Below are 18970 nucleotides of genomic sequence, written 5' to 3' on the forward strand. Positions count from 1 at the left end.
ATCTGCGTGAGTGTCACTTATGGTCATGGTATGCTGTGCGTTGCACAACCTGGCCCTGCAGAGAGAGGATGCCTGGTAAAGGACGAATTTGCTGGAGACTGCCCCATCATCTGATGATGACTCTAACGAAGAGGAGGGCAAGCCATGCCAGCCAGGTGTGCCCGCTGGTCCATGGAGAGTCAGGATGCCAGGGAGACAAGAGATTCACTTTTAATGAGAAGGTTCCATTAGCAATGTGTGTGCAACACAGCAAAACCAGCTTGGCCCTTGCCACCTTCTTGTTCCATCTCCCTGTCATGAACACCAGGGCCACGTCTCCTAAGGACTATGTAGAGTCAACAATGAATGCCATGCAGAGGGATTCACAAGAACACAAACTCCCTGAACACTATCTAGTCAATCCAAATCAAAACCATCACATCACACACAGATATGCATCAATGAAACTGGAATATCATGTTCAAATATCATTTTTTTAAAAACACAATTAACAGCACCAATCAAAAATCACACATGAAAATCGCTAATGTGAACCCACGTGTGTCCAGTGTGATTCCTTGACTCGTTTCCAGGCGCTACAGTATGGTCTCCCCATTCGCTGCCAGCTGTGATGGAGACAGGCTGCTGACCCTTATGACCCTTTGCCTGCAATGTTTTTTTGCACGCGTCCTCTGCTCACCTAAGGCTGTGAGAATCCCAGTGTGTTTGGGATTCTCCTGCACAGTGGCAGGAGACTCAACTGTCAATGTGGCACTCGAAGGCATTGTGTCAATGGCAGAGGGGCAGAGGAGGAGCTGTCCCCATTAGAGGCGTCCTGAGAGGTGCCTCCAGATGGCAGCAGCTGCTCCTCATCCACTATCATAAGGTCCATTTGGCCTTCCCTGCTTTCCTGAGAGGACCCAGGAACTGGTTGTGACTGTAGGCTCCTCTTCTCGCTCTGGCCATAGCTTTGGGCACTGGAGCTCACAAGGTGATGGAGTGCAGATCAGCACGCATTACCAGTATCCCAGCAGAGAGCTGCTGGGTCTGGCTCTCCAAGACAGTTGCCAGCCTTTCAATGGAGGAAGCCATGCATTCTGAAGAATGGGTCATGGCAGCATTCACGGACTGGTTGGATTCCTCCAATATCCATGCCAGTGTGCACAACCCCTCGGAATCTCTGCCACATCTCCACATTTCTCGTGCTGTATGTCCAGCATCTGCTACCTGACGGATGGCTCCAGAGCCCATCATCAGACTGGGGCTCAGCATCTAAATCGCATCCACACTCCTCCGAGTGCCAGAGGCCTGCACTATCTCAGTCTCCAACAGCTGGTCTTGCAACTGTGATGTGCCCTCACCAGTGTGTGGATCCCTTCAAGTCAACTCATGCATACCCGCCGAGGTGCGTGTATCTTTGCTGGTACTGTACGGAGCAAGCACGTGACGCTGCACCATATGAGGCTCTGTCCTCCTCCTCAGAAGTTAGCAAGGGTCTCTCAGGGCTTGTAGCTGCTGCTGCAAATGTTTGTCCAGTGGGGGATACAGAAATAAGAAAATTGAGGGCTATTATCATCATATTTGAGGTGAGTTCAGAGATACATGCTTCCTCAGAACAAACACTGGCACCATTAGGATATGGTAGGCAGTGTTTGAACCTAGGCCCTTCCGCATTCAGACAGACCGCTCTCCCCAAATTGTACAAGCTTCCACAGTCAAAATCCATCAATGGCACCTTCCTGACAGTTTCCAGGACAATGGCCCCCATCCCCCCACCACCTACCCTCCCTACCACCCTGACCACCCAATAAGCACAGTTAGCAGGAGAGAGCTGTGCACCCTTGACATCTTACTGACCCGGGGCCTTCCTCCAACCTCATCTTGGCCAATGGATTGGCTCCAGCAATGGGCCTCCAGCTCCAGGACCACTTCCTGTAGCGGGTTCAGGGTGACCAGGTTGGGCTAACCACCTCTGGTCCTGGCCCTTTCCCTGTTATTGTGTGCCTTCCTCCTGGAAATGAAAAGGAACATTGTAATGGCTAGACTTTGCTGCAATCAAGTTTGTGGCCAATGTGTACTTTTGTCAGAGGCCAATGTTTCTCAATGCTGCCTGCCAACTAACAGGTGTTGCAGTTCAGTAGCCCCTTCTCCCGAAAACCCCAATTGCTGTGGAGAATGTATGTCTACATCATGCCACCTTCTACACTTGGGCAATATGGTAGGCAAACTCCATTTGAGCCGTTTCACATCCTCACACCCTTCTGTCTAGGTCCATCTTCAAAATGATTAGACACTCACCCTGGCAGATTTGAATGGATCATTAAGTCTTTTCTGGCACTGCAGCCAGGTTCTCTGGGTGACCCCATGGCTGCTGCCCTCTGCTGCAACCTCCACCCAGGCTGGTTTTGGCTGGTTGGAAGCACTCCTCTTCCCATCTCCCGAGTGAAGGCCTCTCGCCGGAGGAAAACTCAAAGGGAGTTATCATCGAATCATGGGGCCGTCCTGGGTCTGGACCCCTGACCAACTAGAGGGTCCATTCTCTCCTCCATCTGTGGAAGGACAAAGACAGTTAAAGGGCTGAATTTGAGTCTTCTCATAAGTACCTGCTATTCGTAAGGGGAATGGGTCGGGTGTCTTCAAATGCCCTTTCCTCCCTGGCAAGGGTCCTGAATGATTCACAACTAGCACAAAAGTTATCCAATTTAAAACCAAGCTCTTACCTTCTGCAATACTTCAAAGGATTTAAAAGTCTTCCTTGAAAAAGATTCAGCCTCCAAAGTATGATTTCTGGTGCAGCTGCCACAGTCTCATGCCAGGGGTGCCTTTAAATGTGTGGCCGCGACCAACTTCTGGTTCAAAGTCTGCTCCCGGCCTTTCCATCTCTGATTGGGTGGGCTGTCCACCCTTCTTCTGTGCTCTTGGCTGGCTTCCTGCCAGGTGGCCGTTAATTGGATGAAAGATACATTATCAGGCGTCTTTCAAAGGCAGGGGTGGAAATTGGTGATCTGCCCACTTCTGGGTCAGACTCATGCCCACTGCCAAGCAGCGTAAAATTCACCCAATGTTTTAGGTGAAGACCATTCTTCAAGTCTATTTGACGTCGTGCTCACATTAGTAAAATTAACTGTTTCCTTCACAGATGTTTCCTAACCTGGTAAGTGTTTTCGGAATTTCCTATATCTGTTCCAATCCAATTTTTGTTCCTTTACTTTGATTTTAAGTGGATGAGGCTGAGGGTATCGCTGCCCTAGTACCCCGGGCCCCTAATGCTGAAAGGTAAACTTTTAGCACAACAAATCTGATGACATTTACAGTTACCATGATTTTCCATTGGTCAAAGGAATTCTTTTTTAAGCTATTTATAGTTTAACCCTTCCTGCCTTGAAAAATATAACAAAATAAAAGCTTTTATGCACACTGGGAGATAAGAACATAAAAGCATAATAACATTCAGGAATAACAGAAGGCCAATAAGTCTAACAAACCTTTCTTTTTTTTGCAGATCCACCTACCTACCCACCTTTTCACCATATGTCTCAATCTCTTTTTTCTCCAGAAATGCCTTTTAACTTATTCTGTCTATTTTATCCTTTTTTTCTGGAAATTTAGAAGTCTTTTACCTTGTGTGTGAAAAAAGGTTTACTTGACTTCTTTTTATGAAATTTCCTTTGAAATTTCATGCTGCCCTGCCCCTAGGAGTTGGCACAGGCTGTGTATGAATGGTGAGACTCTTTGGCACCTTGCCCAAGAAGTCCTTTTTTATGTACAGATATAGGTCTTGAGCATCGTCAGACTATTGGATTATTGATGTCATCAAAGTTGTATCGAATCCTGTAATTTTTTTATTTCTTCACAGGGTGTGGGCATTGCTGGCTAGGCCAGCATTTAATCCCCATCCCTAATTGTCCTTGAGAAGGTGATGGTGAGCTGCCTTCTTGAACCATGCAGTCCATAGTGCTGTGAGGGATGGAGTTCAGGGATTTAACCCAGCAATAATGAAGGAACTGCAATATAACTCCAAGTCAGGATGGGGTGTGGCTTGCAAGGGAACTTGCAGATGGTGGTGTTCCCAGGCATCTGCTGCCCTTGTCCTTCTAGGTGGTAGTGGTCGCCATGATGTCATCATCTGATGTCCACGAGCACCACTTCCCAGCTGTCACTGGATAGTAACCAAAAGCAGGAACATTGTCTAGGTCTCTATCTTCCCTCGTGCAGGGATACATGAGTTAATTGTAGTGTCTCTACTGCCATGCTGATAAAGACTAGCAAACCCAGCATCCAGTATGTGTGACCTTTTTGACTTTCATCCTTAGTTTTTCTAGCATGTGTCCAATGGTATTTGAGCCATTAACCCCAAGTTAATGATCAGTGTCAGGTGAAATGGCCCTGGGTAAATGTGTGAGAAACTGGCAGGAACTTTCACCTTTGGAGGGGAGATAAGACTGGTGCTAGCAGATTGACCACTCATGATGCTCCATTGACCTGAATGGAAAATCAGACAAATTGTAGAATGGACAACCAATTGACCTATTGTCCATTTTACATCCCCACCAAAATTGCAAGTTTGGGCCACCTCAGCAAATAAAGCATCATTAAATGCCTTATTCCATCTTTGGAACTGATGAATCATCTAGACCTGTCACATGTTTTATTCCTGTTTTTCTCGTAAATGTATCTACTATGCCAGTAGTGTGCTGATTTTTATCCATGGCATGCAATATATGGGAAATTCCTGACAAGGGAGTAATTTCCTTTCTCCTTTAAGTTCCCTGCTTTTGACTTAACTTGTTCATTTTATATTCCAGCATGCAGTGAACCACATGAAAGTAGCATACATGCCTCCTCTTGAGGATATAGGGCCACATCCGTTATTGGTGCAGTTCGTATTTTCTGTCAACGATCAGCAGGGAGGCACTTTGACTGGACTTGTCTTTAACATTACCATCATGCCTGTGGACAACCAACCACCCGAGGTATAGGACAACACTACTTTGCTGCTTAGCAATGTGAAATGGATCCTTGAGAAACACATTTATTTACTTAAAACAGTTTTCTACCTATTCATTCTTCAGCATCTGCTCAATCACTTGCAATCCAGTGCCCCCCCATTTTATGTTACAGCATTCCAGATTAAGTAGATCAGAATGATCAGATTTACTTTAACAAAAGCCCTGTAATGTGTTTAACAAGCTGTTCTTTTAAAAAAAAATAATGATTTGATGTTTAGTTGTTATTCAGTGTTTATAAAAAACATTTTGAAAAGTGGAATTTAGATAGGTTGTTTATTAAGAAAACCAGTTGAAGGACCAAAGCATATATGCAGGACAGTTAATGTTGAAAAGAGAATGACAGAAAGCCCTAATAAATAGACTCATAGACGTTTACGGCAAAGAAGGAGGCCATTCAGCCCATCATGTCTGCGCCAGTCAATAAAGATCTGGTAACACTAATACCATTTTCCAGCGTGAATATCTAAATACTTCTTAAATGCCACGAGAGTTTCTGACTCAACCACCCTTTCAGGCAGTGAGTCCCAGACTCCCACCACCCTCTGGGTGAAAAAATTTCTCCTCAACTCCCCTCTTAGCCTTCTATCTCTTATTTTAAATCTAAGCCCCTTGGTTATTGACCCTCTACTAATGGAAAAAGTGCCTTCCTATCCACCCTATCTATGCCCCTCATAATTTTATGCGCCTCTATCAAATCCTCTCTCAACCTTCGCTGCTGCAAGGAAAACAGCCCCAGCCTATCCAACCTTTCCTCATAGCTCAGACCCTCCAGCCCAGACAGCATCCTGGTAAATCTCCTCTGCATCCTCTCCAATGCAATCACATCCTATCTATAATGTGGTGACCAAAACTGCACGGAGTACTCCAGTTGTGGCCTAACCAGCATTTTATACAGTTCCAACATAACCTCCCTGCTCTTGTATTCTATGCCTTGGCTAATAAAAGAAAGTATCCCATGTGCCTTCTTAACCACCTTATCTACCTGCCTTGCTACCCTCAGGGATCTGTGGATATGCACACCAAGGTCCCTCTGATCTTCAGAATTTCCAGGGTCCCACCATTCATAGTGTAATCCCTTGTCTTGCTAGACCTCCCCAAGTGCATTACCTCACACTTTCACGGGTTGAATTCCATTTGCCACTGCTCTGCCTACGTAACCAGTCCATTAATATTCTCCTGCAGTTTACAGCTATCCTCCTCACCTATTTACCACCCTACCAATTCCCGTGTCATCCGCGAACTTCTTGATCATATGCCCTACATTTAAGTCCAAATCACTTATGTACACCACAAACAGTAAGGGCCCCAGCACTGAGCCCTGTGGGACCTTATCAGAAGACTTGCTAAAGTCCATGTAGACCACATCAAATGCATTACCCTCATCAGCATTCCTGGTTACCTCCTCAAAAAATTCACTCAAATTTGTCAAACACAACCTTCCCTTAACAAATCTATGCTGATTAATCTGTGTTTCTCCAAGTGCAGATATATTCTGTCCCTCAGAATTCTTTCTACTAACTTCCCCACCGCCGAGGTTAGACTGACTGGCCTGTAATTTCCTGGTCTGTCCCTTCTTCCCTTTTTTAAAAATGGGACAACATTAACAGTCCTCCAGTCCTCTGGCACCTCACCTGTGGCCAGAGAGGATTTGAAAATTACTGCCAGGGCCCCTGATATCTCTTGCCTTGCCTCTCTCAACAGCCCGGGATACATTTCATCCGGGCCTGCAGATCTTTCCACTTTTAAGGCTGCTAAATCCGCTTGTATTGCCTCTCTGTTAATTTCCTCTAATATTTAACAGTTCTCCACCCTAATGCCTATACCTGCGTCATCCTTTTCCATTGTGAAGACCGACACAAAGCATTCATTGAGGGCTATACCCACGTCTTTCGGGTCCACACACAGATTACCTCTATGGTCCCTAATTTGCCACACTCTTTCCCTAGTTATTCTCTTGCTCTTTATATATTTTTTTAAAAACCGTTGGGGTATTCCTTTAATCTATCCACCAATGCTTTCTCATGCACTCTCTTAGCTTTCCTAATTTCCTTTTTAAGTTCCCCCCTGCACTTTTTATACAACTCTAGGGAGTATTGAGCCCTCGGTATCTGCCATAAGCTTATCTTTTTTTCTTAATCCTAACCTCTATGTACTTTGACATCCAGGGTTCTCCAGACTTGGTCCCGCCCTTTGTCTTTATGGGAACATATTTGCCCTGTACTCTCACTATTTCCCCCTTGAATGCCTCCCACTGCTCTGACACAGTTTTATCTGCAAGTAGCTGCTCCCAGTCCACTTGGGCCAAATCGTATCTCATCTTAGTAAAATTAGTCTTTCCCCAGTTTAGAACTTTTATTCCTGGCCCAAACTTATCCTTTTCCATAACTATCCTAAATCTAATTGAGTTATGGTCACTATCTCCAAGATGTTCCCCTACTGATACGCCTTCCACCTGCCCGGACTCATTTCCGATTATTAGGTCCAGAACTGCCCCCTCCCTTGTTGAGCTTTCTACGTACTGGCTAAGAAAGTTCTCCTGGATGCAACTTAAGAACTTTGCTCCCTTCCTACCTTGCACACTAAAACTGCCCCAGTTAATATTTTGGTCGTTAAAATCCCCAACTATTTACTGCCTTATTATTCTTACACCTCTCTGAAATTTGATTACATATTTAATCCTCTATCTCTCCCTGTCTGTTTGGGGGCTATAGTATACACCCAACAGCGTCCTTGCCCCTTTTTTGTTTTTTACTTCTACCTATATGGCCTCATTTGATGATTCTTCCAAGATATCATCCCTCCTCACTGCTATAATTGATTCCTTGATCAATATTGTGATCCCCCTTCCTCTTCTATCCCCCTTTCTATCTCGTCTGAATACACTATAACCAGCAATGTTGAGCCGCCAATCCTGTTCATTGTTTAGCTAAGTCTCGGTCATAGCCATGATATCATACTCCCACGTGCCCATCTGTGCCCTCAGCTCATCTGTCTTATTCCTCAGTCTCCTTGTATTAAAATATATTCCACTTGGCCTTTCTAACCTTACTTCTTTCTTCTCTAGCCTATGTTTCCCCTGTCCTCCAAACTCACTTACTCCTATTTTAACTTCTAATTCCATCTCTGTTTCTCTCCCTTCTGCGGTACTTTTCAGGATCGATTCCACCCCCCGACCCCCAGCAATTTAGTTTAAATCCACCCCAACAGCATTAGCAAAACTCACAGCAAGGATGTTGGTCCCGTTCCTGTTCAGATGTAACTTGCCCAACTTGTACAGGTCTACCCTCCTCCAGAAATGATCCCAATGCCCCAGTAATCTAAAGCCCTCCTTCCTGCACCATCTCTCCAGCACACATTCATCTGCACTATCCTTCTGTTCCTATACTCACTACTGCATGGCACTGGGAGTAATCTGGAGATTACTGCCTTTGAAGTCCTGCTTTTCAATTTCCTACCCATCCCCCTAAAGTCTGCTTGTAGGACTTCATTTCTCTTCATTCTTATGTCATTGGTCCCAACATGGACCACAAACTGTGGCTGTTCACCCTGCCCCTTCAGAATGCCCTGCAGCTGATCCATGACATCCTTGATCCTGGCACCCAGGAGGCAACATTCCATCCTGGAGTCACGCCTGTGGCCACAGCAGCGCCTGTCAACTCCCCTCACTAACGAATCCCCTACCACTATTGCCCTTTCAGACTTCTTCCTCCCCGCTGAGCAGCTGGTTTTAATGATTATTAGTTCATATCCTGCAGTTTATTTCCCTTCTGTGGTTCCATTACCTCATGTTCACCCATGTGAAATGTCATTTGCCATTCATCAGACATTCATCTCAACCAATTCAGTTAGAGGGAGAAGTGAATAGGCAAGCACATTAGCAACAGATGAATAATGTTTGACATTCACTGAGGAATATAAACACTGAAAGAGTTCTTAGCATATCTGTTGCTGGTTTCAATTTTTTTTGTACCTTTCATGGGATGAAAAGCATTTTGAATTCAGAAACAGCAAACATGTTAACCATTTTTAGTTAGCTCATTTGTATACACAGCAGTGTATTCTGAAAACAATAGTTTTAGCAAAACAAATACAGCTGCTGAGGTGGATGGAGTATCTGGGCTAAGGTGGAGGTTTCCTCATTTGAATGTTACTTGACAAGTGTCCGTGGCACAATGGGTACATCTGGAATTGGAGGGCAGGGAGAGACAATATCGTACAGGTTCACTATGCATGGACACAGTAGTAGCTTCTGTTTGTGGCTATCAGTCTCTGGATATTTAATCTAACATTTTTACTTCTGCTTTTGATCAATTTTCTGCAATAGTGGCACAAAATTGCAAACCATTTCTTTGATATGGTAAATTATAGCCTTGAAATTATGCTGTAGGCTATTAGCTTATGAATGCTTAACACATCTGTGTGAAATTTCTTCTTCCACTATTTTACCTGAGGTATTCAAAGTGGACCTGTACAGCTTTCACCAGAAACTTAATGCTGACAGCATTCACCTTTCAAGCTACTCACTCAGACTGAGCTCAGTGTTGGGAAACGTCAACAGCCTGTTCTGAACTGAGCTTCATGCTCTTTATCTGATCCTTCATACTTCCTCCTTCACAACAGCAAGCCATTCTTCTACCTCATGTCCACTTCTGTGCAAACCATCATTCATTAACTCTTAGTTTGATTTCTCCAAATCTCTCTTTACCAGTCACCTGAGGTCCACCTTAAAACAGTTTGCCAAAAATTCTATTCCACATTTCCTATTCTATCCTACTAAGTCAATGCTGAAGCCCCATCCTCATGACCTCCACCAGCTCCCAATCCAACAGCACATTAACTTAATTAATTTTCAGATCCCTCCATGGCCTTGTTCTACTCTATCCCTGCAACTTTTTGCAAGCCTATGACCCAGCATACAGTCTTCAGTTTTTCAACTCTGCTCTCCCATCTTCTCACCTCCTGCTGAAGTACCTTTAGACATTTGTTATGTGGAAGACAACATAAAGGTAGATGTCATTGCATACAAGAATAAAAAATTTTTTAGATGTCTATTTCCATGTTTCCTTCATTTTGTTTCTATTTTAGTCTTCCCCTTTTACATTTTGTTTTATCTTGGGTTTGGAGTCTAGATGGAGTTTCTTTAAGGTTTGCCTGTTACCCTAACAATGCTATAATGGACTGTTATTCATAAAAACCATTCTTGTTTATTTACAGATCTATATGCATCTCAGTACTCTACACGAGGTTGTCCCCCTGCTTCCTACCAGATCTCAGTCTCTTAGTCATGTGTCATTGCATCACACTTACATCATGAGTTGCTCCTGATGTTAACCCTCTACTCTACATCTCCCCCCAAGCCTTTAACCCAACTCTATACATACTCCTGCATCTACCCCTCAGATTTGCACTAAGTGTGGTAGTGAGTGGGAAAACGGACATTTTCCCGCCGACCGCAATGGCAGCTTTACACGATGTATCATCCCAATCCCACCTCATTAAACATTCACTCCCAGGAAACATGCCATTTCGATGGTGGATGAGCTCCAATTCTCCCGCCACGCCATCACCTCATTGCTTCCTCACGCCGGGTGCCACATTTAAAATGCAGCTGCATGCACACCTCTCAGTGCTTCCAGCCCAGGACTACTGCATGGCAGGCATGGCCCCAAAAGGCAAGAAGACTGCAGTCCCCCAGTTTGGTGACATGTCCCTAGAGCACCTTTTGGATGCTGCGGAGGCCCGCCGTGATGTCCTCTACCACCACTCTGGGCGCAGGAGGGGCAGCAACATTACCACTGCGGCTTGGTAAGCGATGGCAGTGGTGATCAGTGCCAATGCAGCACAGGAGAGGTTGGCCATCCAATCCAGACAGAGGATGAATCACAGAATCACAGGATCACAGAATCACACAGAATCACAGTGCAGAAGAGGCCCTTCGGCCCATTGAGTCTGCACCGACACGTGAGAAACACCTGACCTACCTACCTAATCCCATTTGCCAGCACTTGGCCCATAGCCTTGAATGTTATGACATGCCAAGTGCTCATTCAGGTACTTTTTAAAGGATGTGAGGCAACCCACCTCCACCACCCTCCCAGGCAGTGCATTCCAGACCATCACCACCCTCTGGGTAAAAAAGTTATTCCTCTCATCCCCCCCCAAACCTCCTGCCCCTCACCTTGAACTAATGCACCCTTGTGACTGACCCTTCAACTAATGGACCTTATCCACCCTGTCCATGCCCCTCATAATCTGGTACACCTCAAACAGGTCGCCCTTCAGTCTTCTCTGCTCCAACGAAAACAACCCAAGTCTATCCAACCTCTCTTCATAACTTAAGTGTTTCATCCCAGGCAACATCCTGGTGAATCTCCTCTGCACCCCCTCCAGTGCAATCACATCCTTCCTATAATGTGGCGACCAGAACTGCACACAGTACTCCAGCTGTGGCCTCACCAAGGTTCAATACAACTCCAACATGACCTCCCTACTTTTGTAATCTATGCCTTGATTGATAAAGGCAAGTGTCCCATTTGCCTTTTTCACCACTTCACTAATATGCCCCTCCACCTTCAGAGATCTATGGATACACACGCCAAGGTCCCTTTGTTCCTCAGAACTTCCTAGTGCCTTGCCGTTCATTGAGTACTTCCTTGTCAAATTACTCCTTCAAAGGTGTATCACCTCACACTTTTCAGGGTTAAATTCCATCTGCCACTTATCTGCCCATTTGATCATCCCGTCTATATCTCCCTGTAGCCCAAGACACTCAACCTCACTGTTAACCACCCGGCCAATCTTTGTGTCATCCGGATGATCTCATCCATGCAACCAGGGTGAGGCAACCATTTCATCACTCTAAACTCACACACTCAAGCCCATCACACATTCACTGACATCTCACTCACTGCCAGATCAAGGGACATCACCACTCATTCCCTCACACACACTCACATCTCCATCTGGCCTGATCTCTTCTGGAGACTGCTCCTCAGACCTCACCATCTTGAGGCCACTTGCACAGATCAACATTTGCCCCCGCACACACCCTGGGATACCCTCGTTCCCCAGCACAGCCTTTGCCCTGCAGCCTCTTCCCTTGCCTGAGGCCACTTCTCCCCCTTCCCCAAGCAAGCCCTTGCCCTGCAGCCATTGAAAAGCCACCCCCTGGTCTGGTAAGTAGAGACCTGCCCGTGAGCCCCCCTAAAAGTGATGTGGTGCTGCCTGTGAAGCCTGGCACTGATGACTTTGAGTGCTGACTGAAGCAAGATAGGCAATCAAACCTTGGGAAGTCCTGAACAAAGTGCAGCTCACCAGGTGCACGTTGCTTATGTACAGTTGTGAAACACACTGGCGTGCAATCACGCCGACATGCTCAGAAAATCCAGGGTGGGGGGGATGATCCTGGCGGGCTGGGCTTACAATCAGGTTCCTGACATCCAACAACGGGAAATGCAGCCCGCCATTGACGGGCAGAGCAGAAAATTGCAAACTGGTTTCACGATGTCATGAAACTGATCTTTGGCCTTCTCGCCATATTGTCTGCTCACGCAGCCAAACACGCCTGATGCCAGCGGGCACAGAAAATTCTGCCCTCAGTCTTCACAGAGTTTGTCTGTGGGATGCCTTGACCAATCTCCCTGACCTGGTCCTGATTTCATTTGAACTGCACTCTCTCATTGTTCAGTAGAAGTGTCTTCCACCTGGGTAGGTGTAAAGTTTCTACTTGTTTCTGGGTTCCTTGTCTCCATCCAGATATAAATAGCATATCTAAGTTTCCATTGGTTTCCTTCCCAATAATATCAAGGTTTTTTGGTTCCTTCTGATATTTCCCTGGTTCCTCTCCACTCTATAAGATTACGGCTGTGGAGCTCTTTCTGTTAAAATGCCTCCTCCTGTTGATCTTGTATCCACACTCTCGCCCTGGGCCATCGCACTTTTGAGTCTCGTGCTCTGTGCTTGAAGTTGAAATTATGAGCTTGACTGTCTCTTTGTTGCTGCTCAAGCTTCCTAACTTCCTCACAATCATCTGAGGTAACATGAGGTTGTAGAGTTTATTGTAGAGCTGGGAGTTCTGTTCACAGTCGTTTTCCCATCAATAGTTCTGATGGCCACAGCCTGTTTTTTAGCAGTGAGGTTCTGTACTTAAGAAGGGCTAAGTTAATATCTTGGCTCTTTGCATCAATTCCTTGATTGTCCGAACTCCTCTTTTTGCTTCAACATTCAGCTGAGGATATCTAAGCGAACTATTCACATCCATGAAACCATATTCCCCTGCAAAGCTATGGAACAGTTCATCAGCAAACTGAGGACCATTGTCTGACACCACTTGTCATGAAGATCCTTCTTAGTGATGTCATGACTGCCTCTGCCGTGATATTGTGCAGTCTACTTTCTTCAAACCATCTGGAGCAATAATCAATGATGATGATAAAAACTTGGCCTTTGAACTCAAATAAATCCACTTCTTGGCACTGCCATGGCCTCGTAGGAGAGGTGCAAGGGGTTTGCTCTGCTGCTGGCTATGCACTGCACACGTAAAGCAATTTGGGATTAACCCTTCAATGGAGTGAGTGGCCACAAAACCGACTGTTGGGCTTTTGCTCTGCATTTTGCTACTCCCAAGTGACCTTGAAGGATTTACTGAAGAATGTTGAGTCAAAGTATTTTAGGGATGACTAGTCTGTCATTAAAAACCAAGAAATCATCAATGATTGAGAGATGGTTCCTCTGTTTGAAGTATTGGCAAAGTACTAGGTTGTTCGGAGCATACTCTGACCATCTGTTCTGGCAATACTCTTATTTTGATGCACTCATCATCCTGCTGTTCTGCTTGCTTAATTTCTTGTAATCTCCTTTCAGTGGCTGGTAAGTGTTTGGCAATGAGCAAAGTATATGCTTCCACTTCATCAATAAAATTTTAAATATCCAGCTTGACTCCTTCCACTGGTATTCTTGATAGTACATCTGCTGTTGTCTGGTACTTTTCTTTACTATACTCAGTAATTGAATCGTATCTCTCAGTCTAAGATGTTGAACTCTAGCTGGCATTTTTGTAATTTCCTTTAGATTAAGATGAGTAGCCAAAAGTTTATGCTCAATTTCAATTTTAAACCTTAATCCTATAACATAATCAGAGAACTTCTCGCAGGTCCATGTAGCTGCTGATGCTTCTTTCTCAATGGTTGCATACCTTTTCTCTATGTCCATGAGCTATCTTGAGGCATAATAAACTGGTCTTCTTTGTCCATCTTTTTGAACTTGAAACAGCACTGCTCCCAAGCCTGTGGATGATGGGTGCACGGCTACAATTATTGGCAACTTTGGTTCATAGTGGGCTAGATTTTCTGGTGAAATTAGGATATTTTTGATCTTGTCAGAAGCATTTTGCTCATCCACATTCCAGCACCACTGTTAACCTTGTTTCAATAGCTGTCGAAATTGCTCATTGATTTCTGCCAAGTTTCTTAGGAAGTTGCCGACTTGACTAACTATCCCAAGGAATTTTTATAATCCTATGATGTTTTTAGGTTCTGATAACCCTCCAATGACCCTGGTTTTCTGCGGGTGGCCATAATTCCCGAAGCCTGGACAATGTACCCTAAGAATTTTATCATGGGCTTTGCAAATTCGCATTTAATGTCAAACCAGCTCCTTGTAGGACTTTGAGGACTGCTCTCATTTGATGGTCATGTTCTTCCCTTGATGAACAATGTACGCGAATGTCGTCTATATGGCATATTACTCTTTTTATGCCTTCCAGGGTCTGAGTCATCATTCTTTGGAATATCTCAGGTGCAGAAACAATTCCACGTGGTAACCTGTTAAAACAATAATGACCAAATGGAGTGATAAAAGTAGTTAGCAACCTGGTATCTTTGCCTAGAGGCAACTGCCAAAAACTACTGTTAGCATTCAATTTTGTGAAGGGGGTGCTTTTTGCTAATTTGATGAGACTTTCATTCACTGATGCCATTAGGTGGATCTCACGCTCTACTGATTTGTTTAATTGAGTCAATGCCATTCAGATTCTAATTGAATCATTAGACCATTCCAGAACACTCCCTTGATATGGTTACTGGAGAGATGACCCCTTGTTGTAACCTGTATTCAGTTTCGCTCTTGACTTTGTCTAAGAGTGGGTGAGGGACCTTCCTCATTGTGAAGAGACATATAGGCTTAGCATCTGCCCTTAGGGTTATGTAATATTCTGTTCTCAGTTTTGCTAAACTTGAAAATATGGATGGAAATTCATTCCTGAATACCTCACTAGGCCACTCGACACCAATTTCATCAGCCTTGTAACTCAGCCTCAGCTGCAAGCATGCTTTTCTGCTCAATAATGATGATTCCTGGTTCTGTATAACATACAGGGGTTTCACTATTTCTTTCTCCTAATCTTGCCAAGTGTTGGCCTATTACTTTTAGTGTAGTCCCTACTGGACCTTGCAACTGGATGGAGATGCTATAACATGATATTTTTAAGCCATTTTACTTAATCAGATAACACTGAAACACTTGTCCCCATATCTAGCTTGAATTCTATGGGGTGACCATCAACTTCTAATTTAATGCTCCAATAATTATTTTCTGTTTTGTTAACTTCACCTAGGAAGGTTATTTGTTTCTTCTGTAGCTTTTCCATTTCTTGGATTTTACTTGGCTTCATTGTTATTTCTTTCTCCTTATGGGATATAGAAACTTTGGATCTGCAGACTATTTTAAAATGTTCGAACTTCCCACCGTTGTTGCACTCAGTTCCCCCTACAGGGCATTCTTCCTGCTTGTGTAGGGGTTTCCCGGGAACATTTCAAGATGGCAGTTGGCACACCTTTTCCAATTTCACAGGCTTTTGCTTCACTGCACTCTTTTCTGTCTGACATATTGAATGGTTTCACTTATTTTTCTCCAAGGGACAAAGTAACTTTCTCCACAAACAACTGCTCTGTTTGCTTCCTAAACTTGGTCTGTCACACTATTTGTACTGCCTTTGTAAGAGTTAAATCTTCCCTTGTTTGCAAAAGATCTGGAAAGGTTTCATCCAAGACCCCAAGCACTATACGATCATGTATTAATTCATCTCTATGTATCCCATAATCACAATTCTGCATGAGTTTCTATAGGTCATTTTTAAATGAGTCCATGGATTCATCCAGTTTATAGTTCCATCTTAAATTTCACTCACTCAATTATCAAATTTTTCGAACACTGAAGTACTAATTGAATGCCTGGAGAACTTCCTTATATGATCTTGAAGACTCATCAATGCCCTGTCTTGCAATAACATCGTCTGCTCTGGCCCTTACTGTGTAAAGTGCTGACCTGATCCTTCTGTTCCTTCTTATGCAAACCTGAAGCTGTTCTGTATCTGGAGAATCTCTTCCTCCAATTGTCCCAGTGTTGGGCCTGTTGCAAGCCTTCAGAGTTTCAGAACAGTTCTGAGAGTAGCAATGTTTATTCCAGGCTTACCCTAAGCTCTGGATCTGATGCTGCTTCAGTAGTTTGATTGTGATCTGAACTCACTGCTGTCTGGACTCTGAGTCTGTGTGTCTGTTTGTATCTGCAGCACCCATAATGCTCCATTCTCAGGCGCATCTTCAATCTTTTTTCCTGTCCTTTCCCAAGCATTCCAAGGTTTCTCAGGTCTGCAGTCTTCTCTTGGAGCTTTTCTGGGTCCTTACACTATATCTGCTGCCACCATGTTTCGGATGGTGCACATAAACGGTTAACAGAAACCACCAGCTGCCACCATGTTTCGGATGGTGCACATAAACGGTTAACAGAAACCACCAGCTGCCACCATGTTTCGTCTTGGGTTCAGGGTCTAGATGGGGTTATTTAGGGTTTGCCTGTTACCCTAAGAATGCTACCATAGATTGTTATTTGTAAAAGCCATTCCTGTTTATTTACAGATCTACATACACCTCAGTACTCTACATGAGGTTGTACTTCTGCTTCCCACCAGATCTCTCTGTCTTAGTCATGTGTCATTGCATCATAGTTACATCAGAATTTACATCAGTTTCAGGTGTTCCTGATGATAACCCTTTACTCTACACATTTTTCTATAAACTGCTTTCTTCTTTTCTGAATTTGGACTTACTTTCTAAATGTGCAAAGTTGATTGTTGATTATTTTGTTAGATTTTCACCAATGAAATAAAAGCTGAGGAAGGTTCAGGCTGCATGATCACTGCAGATAATCTGATGGTGACAGACAAGGATACAATTGATGAGGATCTCCGAATTCAGATGAAACAAAAACCACAGCATGGAGATATTGAACTACAAGGAAACATCATGCTGGAGGGTGATATGTTTACACTTGATGACCTCAAATCCTTTCAAGTCAGGTGACGAACACAAACTCAATGTGCTGTAGTTGTTCTTAAAGGTTAGATGTTGTCCTTTTATTTAGTTTCAGAATGTTAATGTGAGATTAAAAGCAGGTAAGTATGGTGCAGCTTGCCAAACTAAAACTTTCTCATTCCAACCAAGATATAATGAGAGATAATCTGTCAATTGGAAAGGAGGAGGAGGATGGGTTGCGCTGAACTGCCTTCACGTACTTCTTAAAAGCAAGTTCCTCACCTTCCCTTTTAGTCAGAGAATATAACAGGAGAGGGGGTTGCTTTTTAAATGAGGTCAGGATATGCCTGTGTGACTCACATTTGCTCAATCTTATTAACTCTGAATAGTGCCATTGGTAGAGCCTTCAGGGAATTTGGATGGAAAAGAGTGGATGACTGGAGAGTGAATATTGACATTATGTTGGGAATTTTTTCAGGTCGGCTAAGTTCCTGGAGCAGCCAGAAATAGCTTGCTGCCAAACCTTGACTGGGTACCTACTGTGATTAAAAGCTATCCTGGAAGAACTGGCCAGTAATGCAAAAGATGACATTATATCACTGACCAAATCATTCAACAGTCTGTCTGGGAATCCTAGTGAAAGTGCCCCCTTAATTACAAGAGACGTTGAGATTCTGATAACTTGTTTTAATAACACAGCAGAAACAGTCCAGCAACAAGAGGAGTTTCACAGAACCTTGTGCTGAATTGAAATATGTATTTTAAAGGTGAAACTTCCTTACTGGTATGTCTATTTATACCTGCTGCCTTGCTCAAGTTTTAAATTCAGTTTAGTGTAGTTCCTGCAACATTTTGTAGATAATATAAGCAGCCAGTTGCAGCTCTCGTCTCTTCCTGCATTACTGTCAAGCCGGAGACATCAAAACTATGCAAACACTTTGCTCACCAGTCTCTAATTTCCAGTGAAATTTCCAAAATACATTTAATGAACTGGGTAACCGATATTAGAACATGCCAGTCTACTTTTTGCAGGAATGGAGAGACCTAACTACTAGTCCTTCAATGACCACTGGAGGCCTTGCTCTAAAACTAAGGGTGGAATTTTACGCTGGCTGCAATTTATGGTCATAAGAACATAAGAATATAAGATATAGAAACAGGAGTAAACCATTTTGCCCCTTGAGCCTGCTCCACCATTCAATAAGATCGTGGCTGGTCTTCTTGTGTTTCAATTTCCACATTCCCATCCACTTCTGATAACTTTTGATTCCCTTGCCTAACAAGAATCTATCTACCTCTGCCTTAAAAACATTCAATGACCCTGCCTCCACCACCTTCTGAGGCAGAGGGTTCCAAGGTTGCACAATGCCCTGAGAGAAAAAGTTTCTCCTCATCTCTGTCCTGAAAGGGCGACCCCTAATTTTAAAACAGTGGCCCCTAATTCTGGACTCACCTACAAGAGGAAACACCCTTTTAATGTCCATCTTGTCAAGACCGTTCAGGATCTTGTATGCTTCAATCAAATCACCCTTCATTCTTCTAAACTCCAGTGGAAACAAGCCCAATCTGTCCAACCTTTCCTCAAAAGACAACCCACTCATTCCAGGTATCAATCCAGTAGACTTTCTATGAACCGCCTCCAATGCATTTACATACTTCCTTAAATAAGGAGAC

General features: G+C 44.0%; 1 protein-coding gene across 1 annotated transcript in view; it reads left to right on the plus strand.

The window, feature by feature from the left end:
• Positions 1–18970, plus strand: part of frem1b (Fras1 related extracellular matrix 1b) — a 262434-nt gene that overhangs the window by 117850 nt on the left and 125614 nt on the right. Inside the window, exons 13-14 of the mRNA XM_078561195.1 lie at positions 4785–4952; positions 17132–17340. Coding sequence (XP_078417321.1) covers positions 4785–4952; positions 17132–17340 — 377 coding nt within the window. The remainder of the gene's footprint in view (positions 1–4784; positions 4953–17131; positions 17341–18970) is intronic.

This window comes from Cetorhinus maximus, chromosome 17, assembly GCF_964194155.1.
Source record: "Cetorhinus maximus chromosome 17, sCetMax3.hap1.1, whole genome shotgun sequence".
In the NCBI taxonomy this organism is placed as follows: domain Eukaryota; kingdom Metazoa; phylum Chordata; class Chondrichthyes; order Lamniformes; family Cetorhinidae; genus Cetorhinus; species Cetorhinus maximus.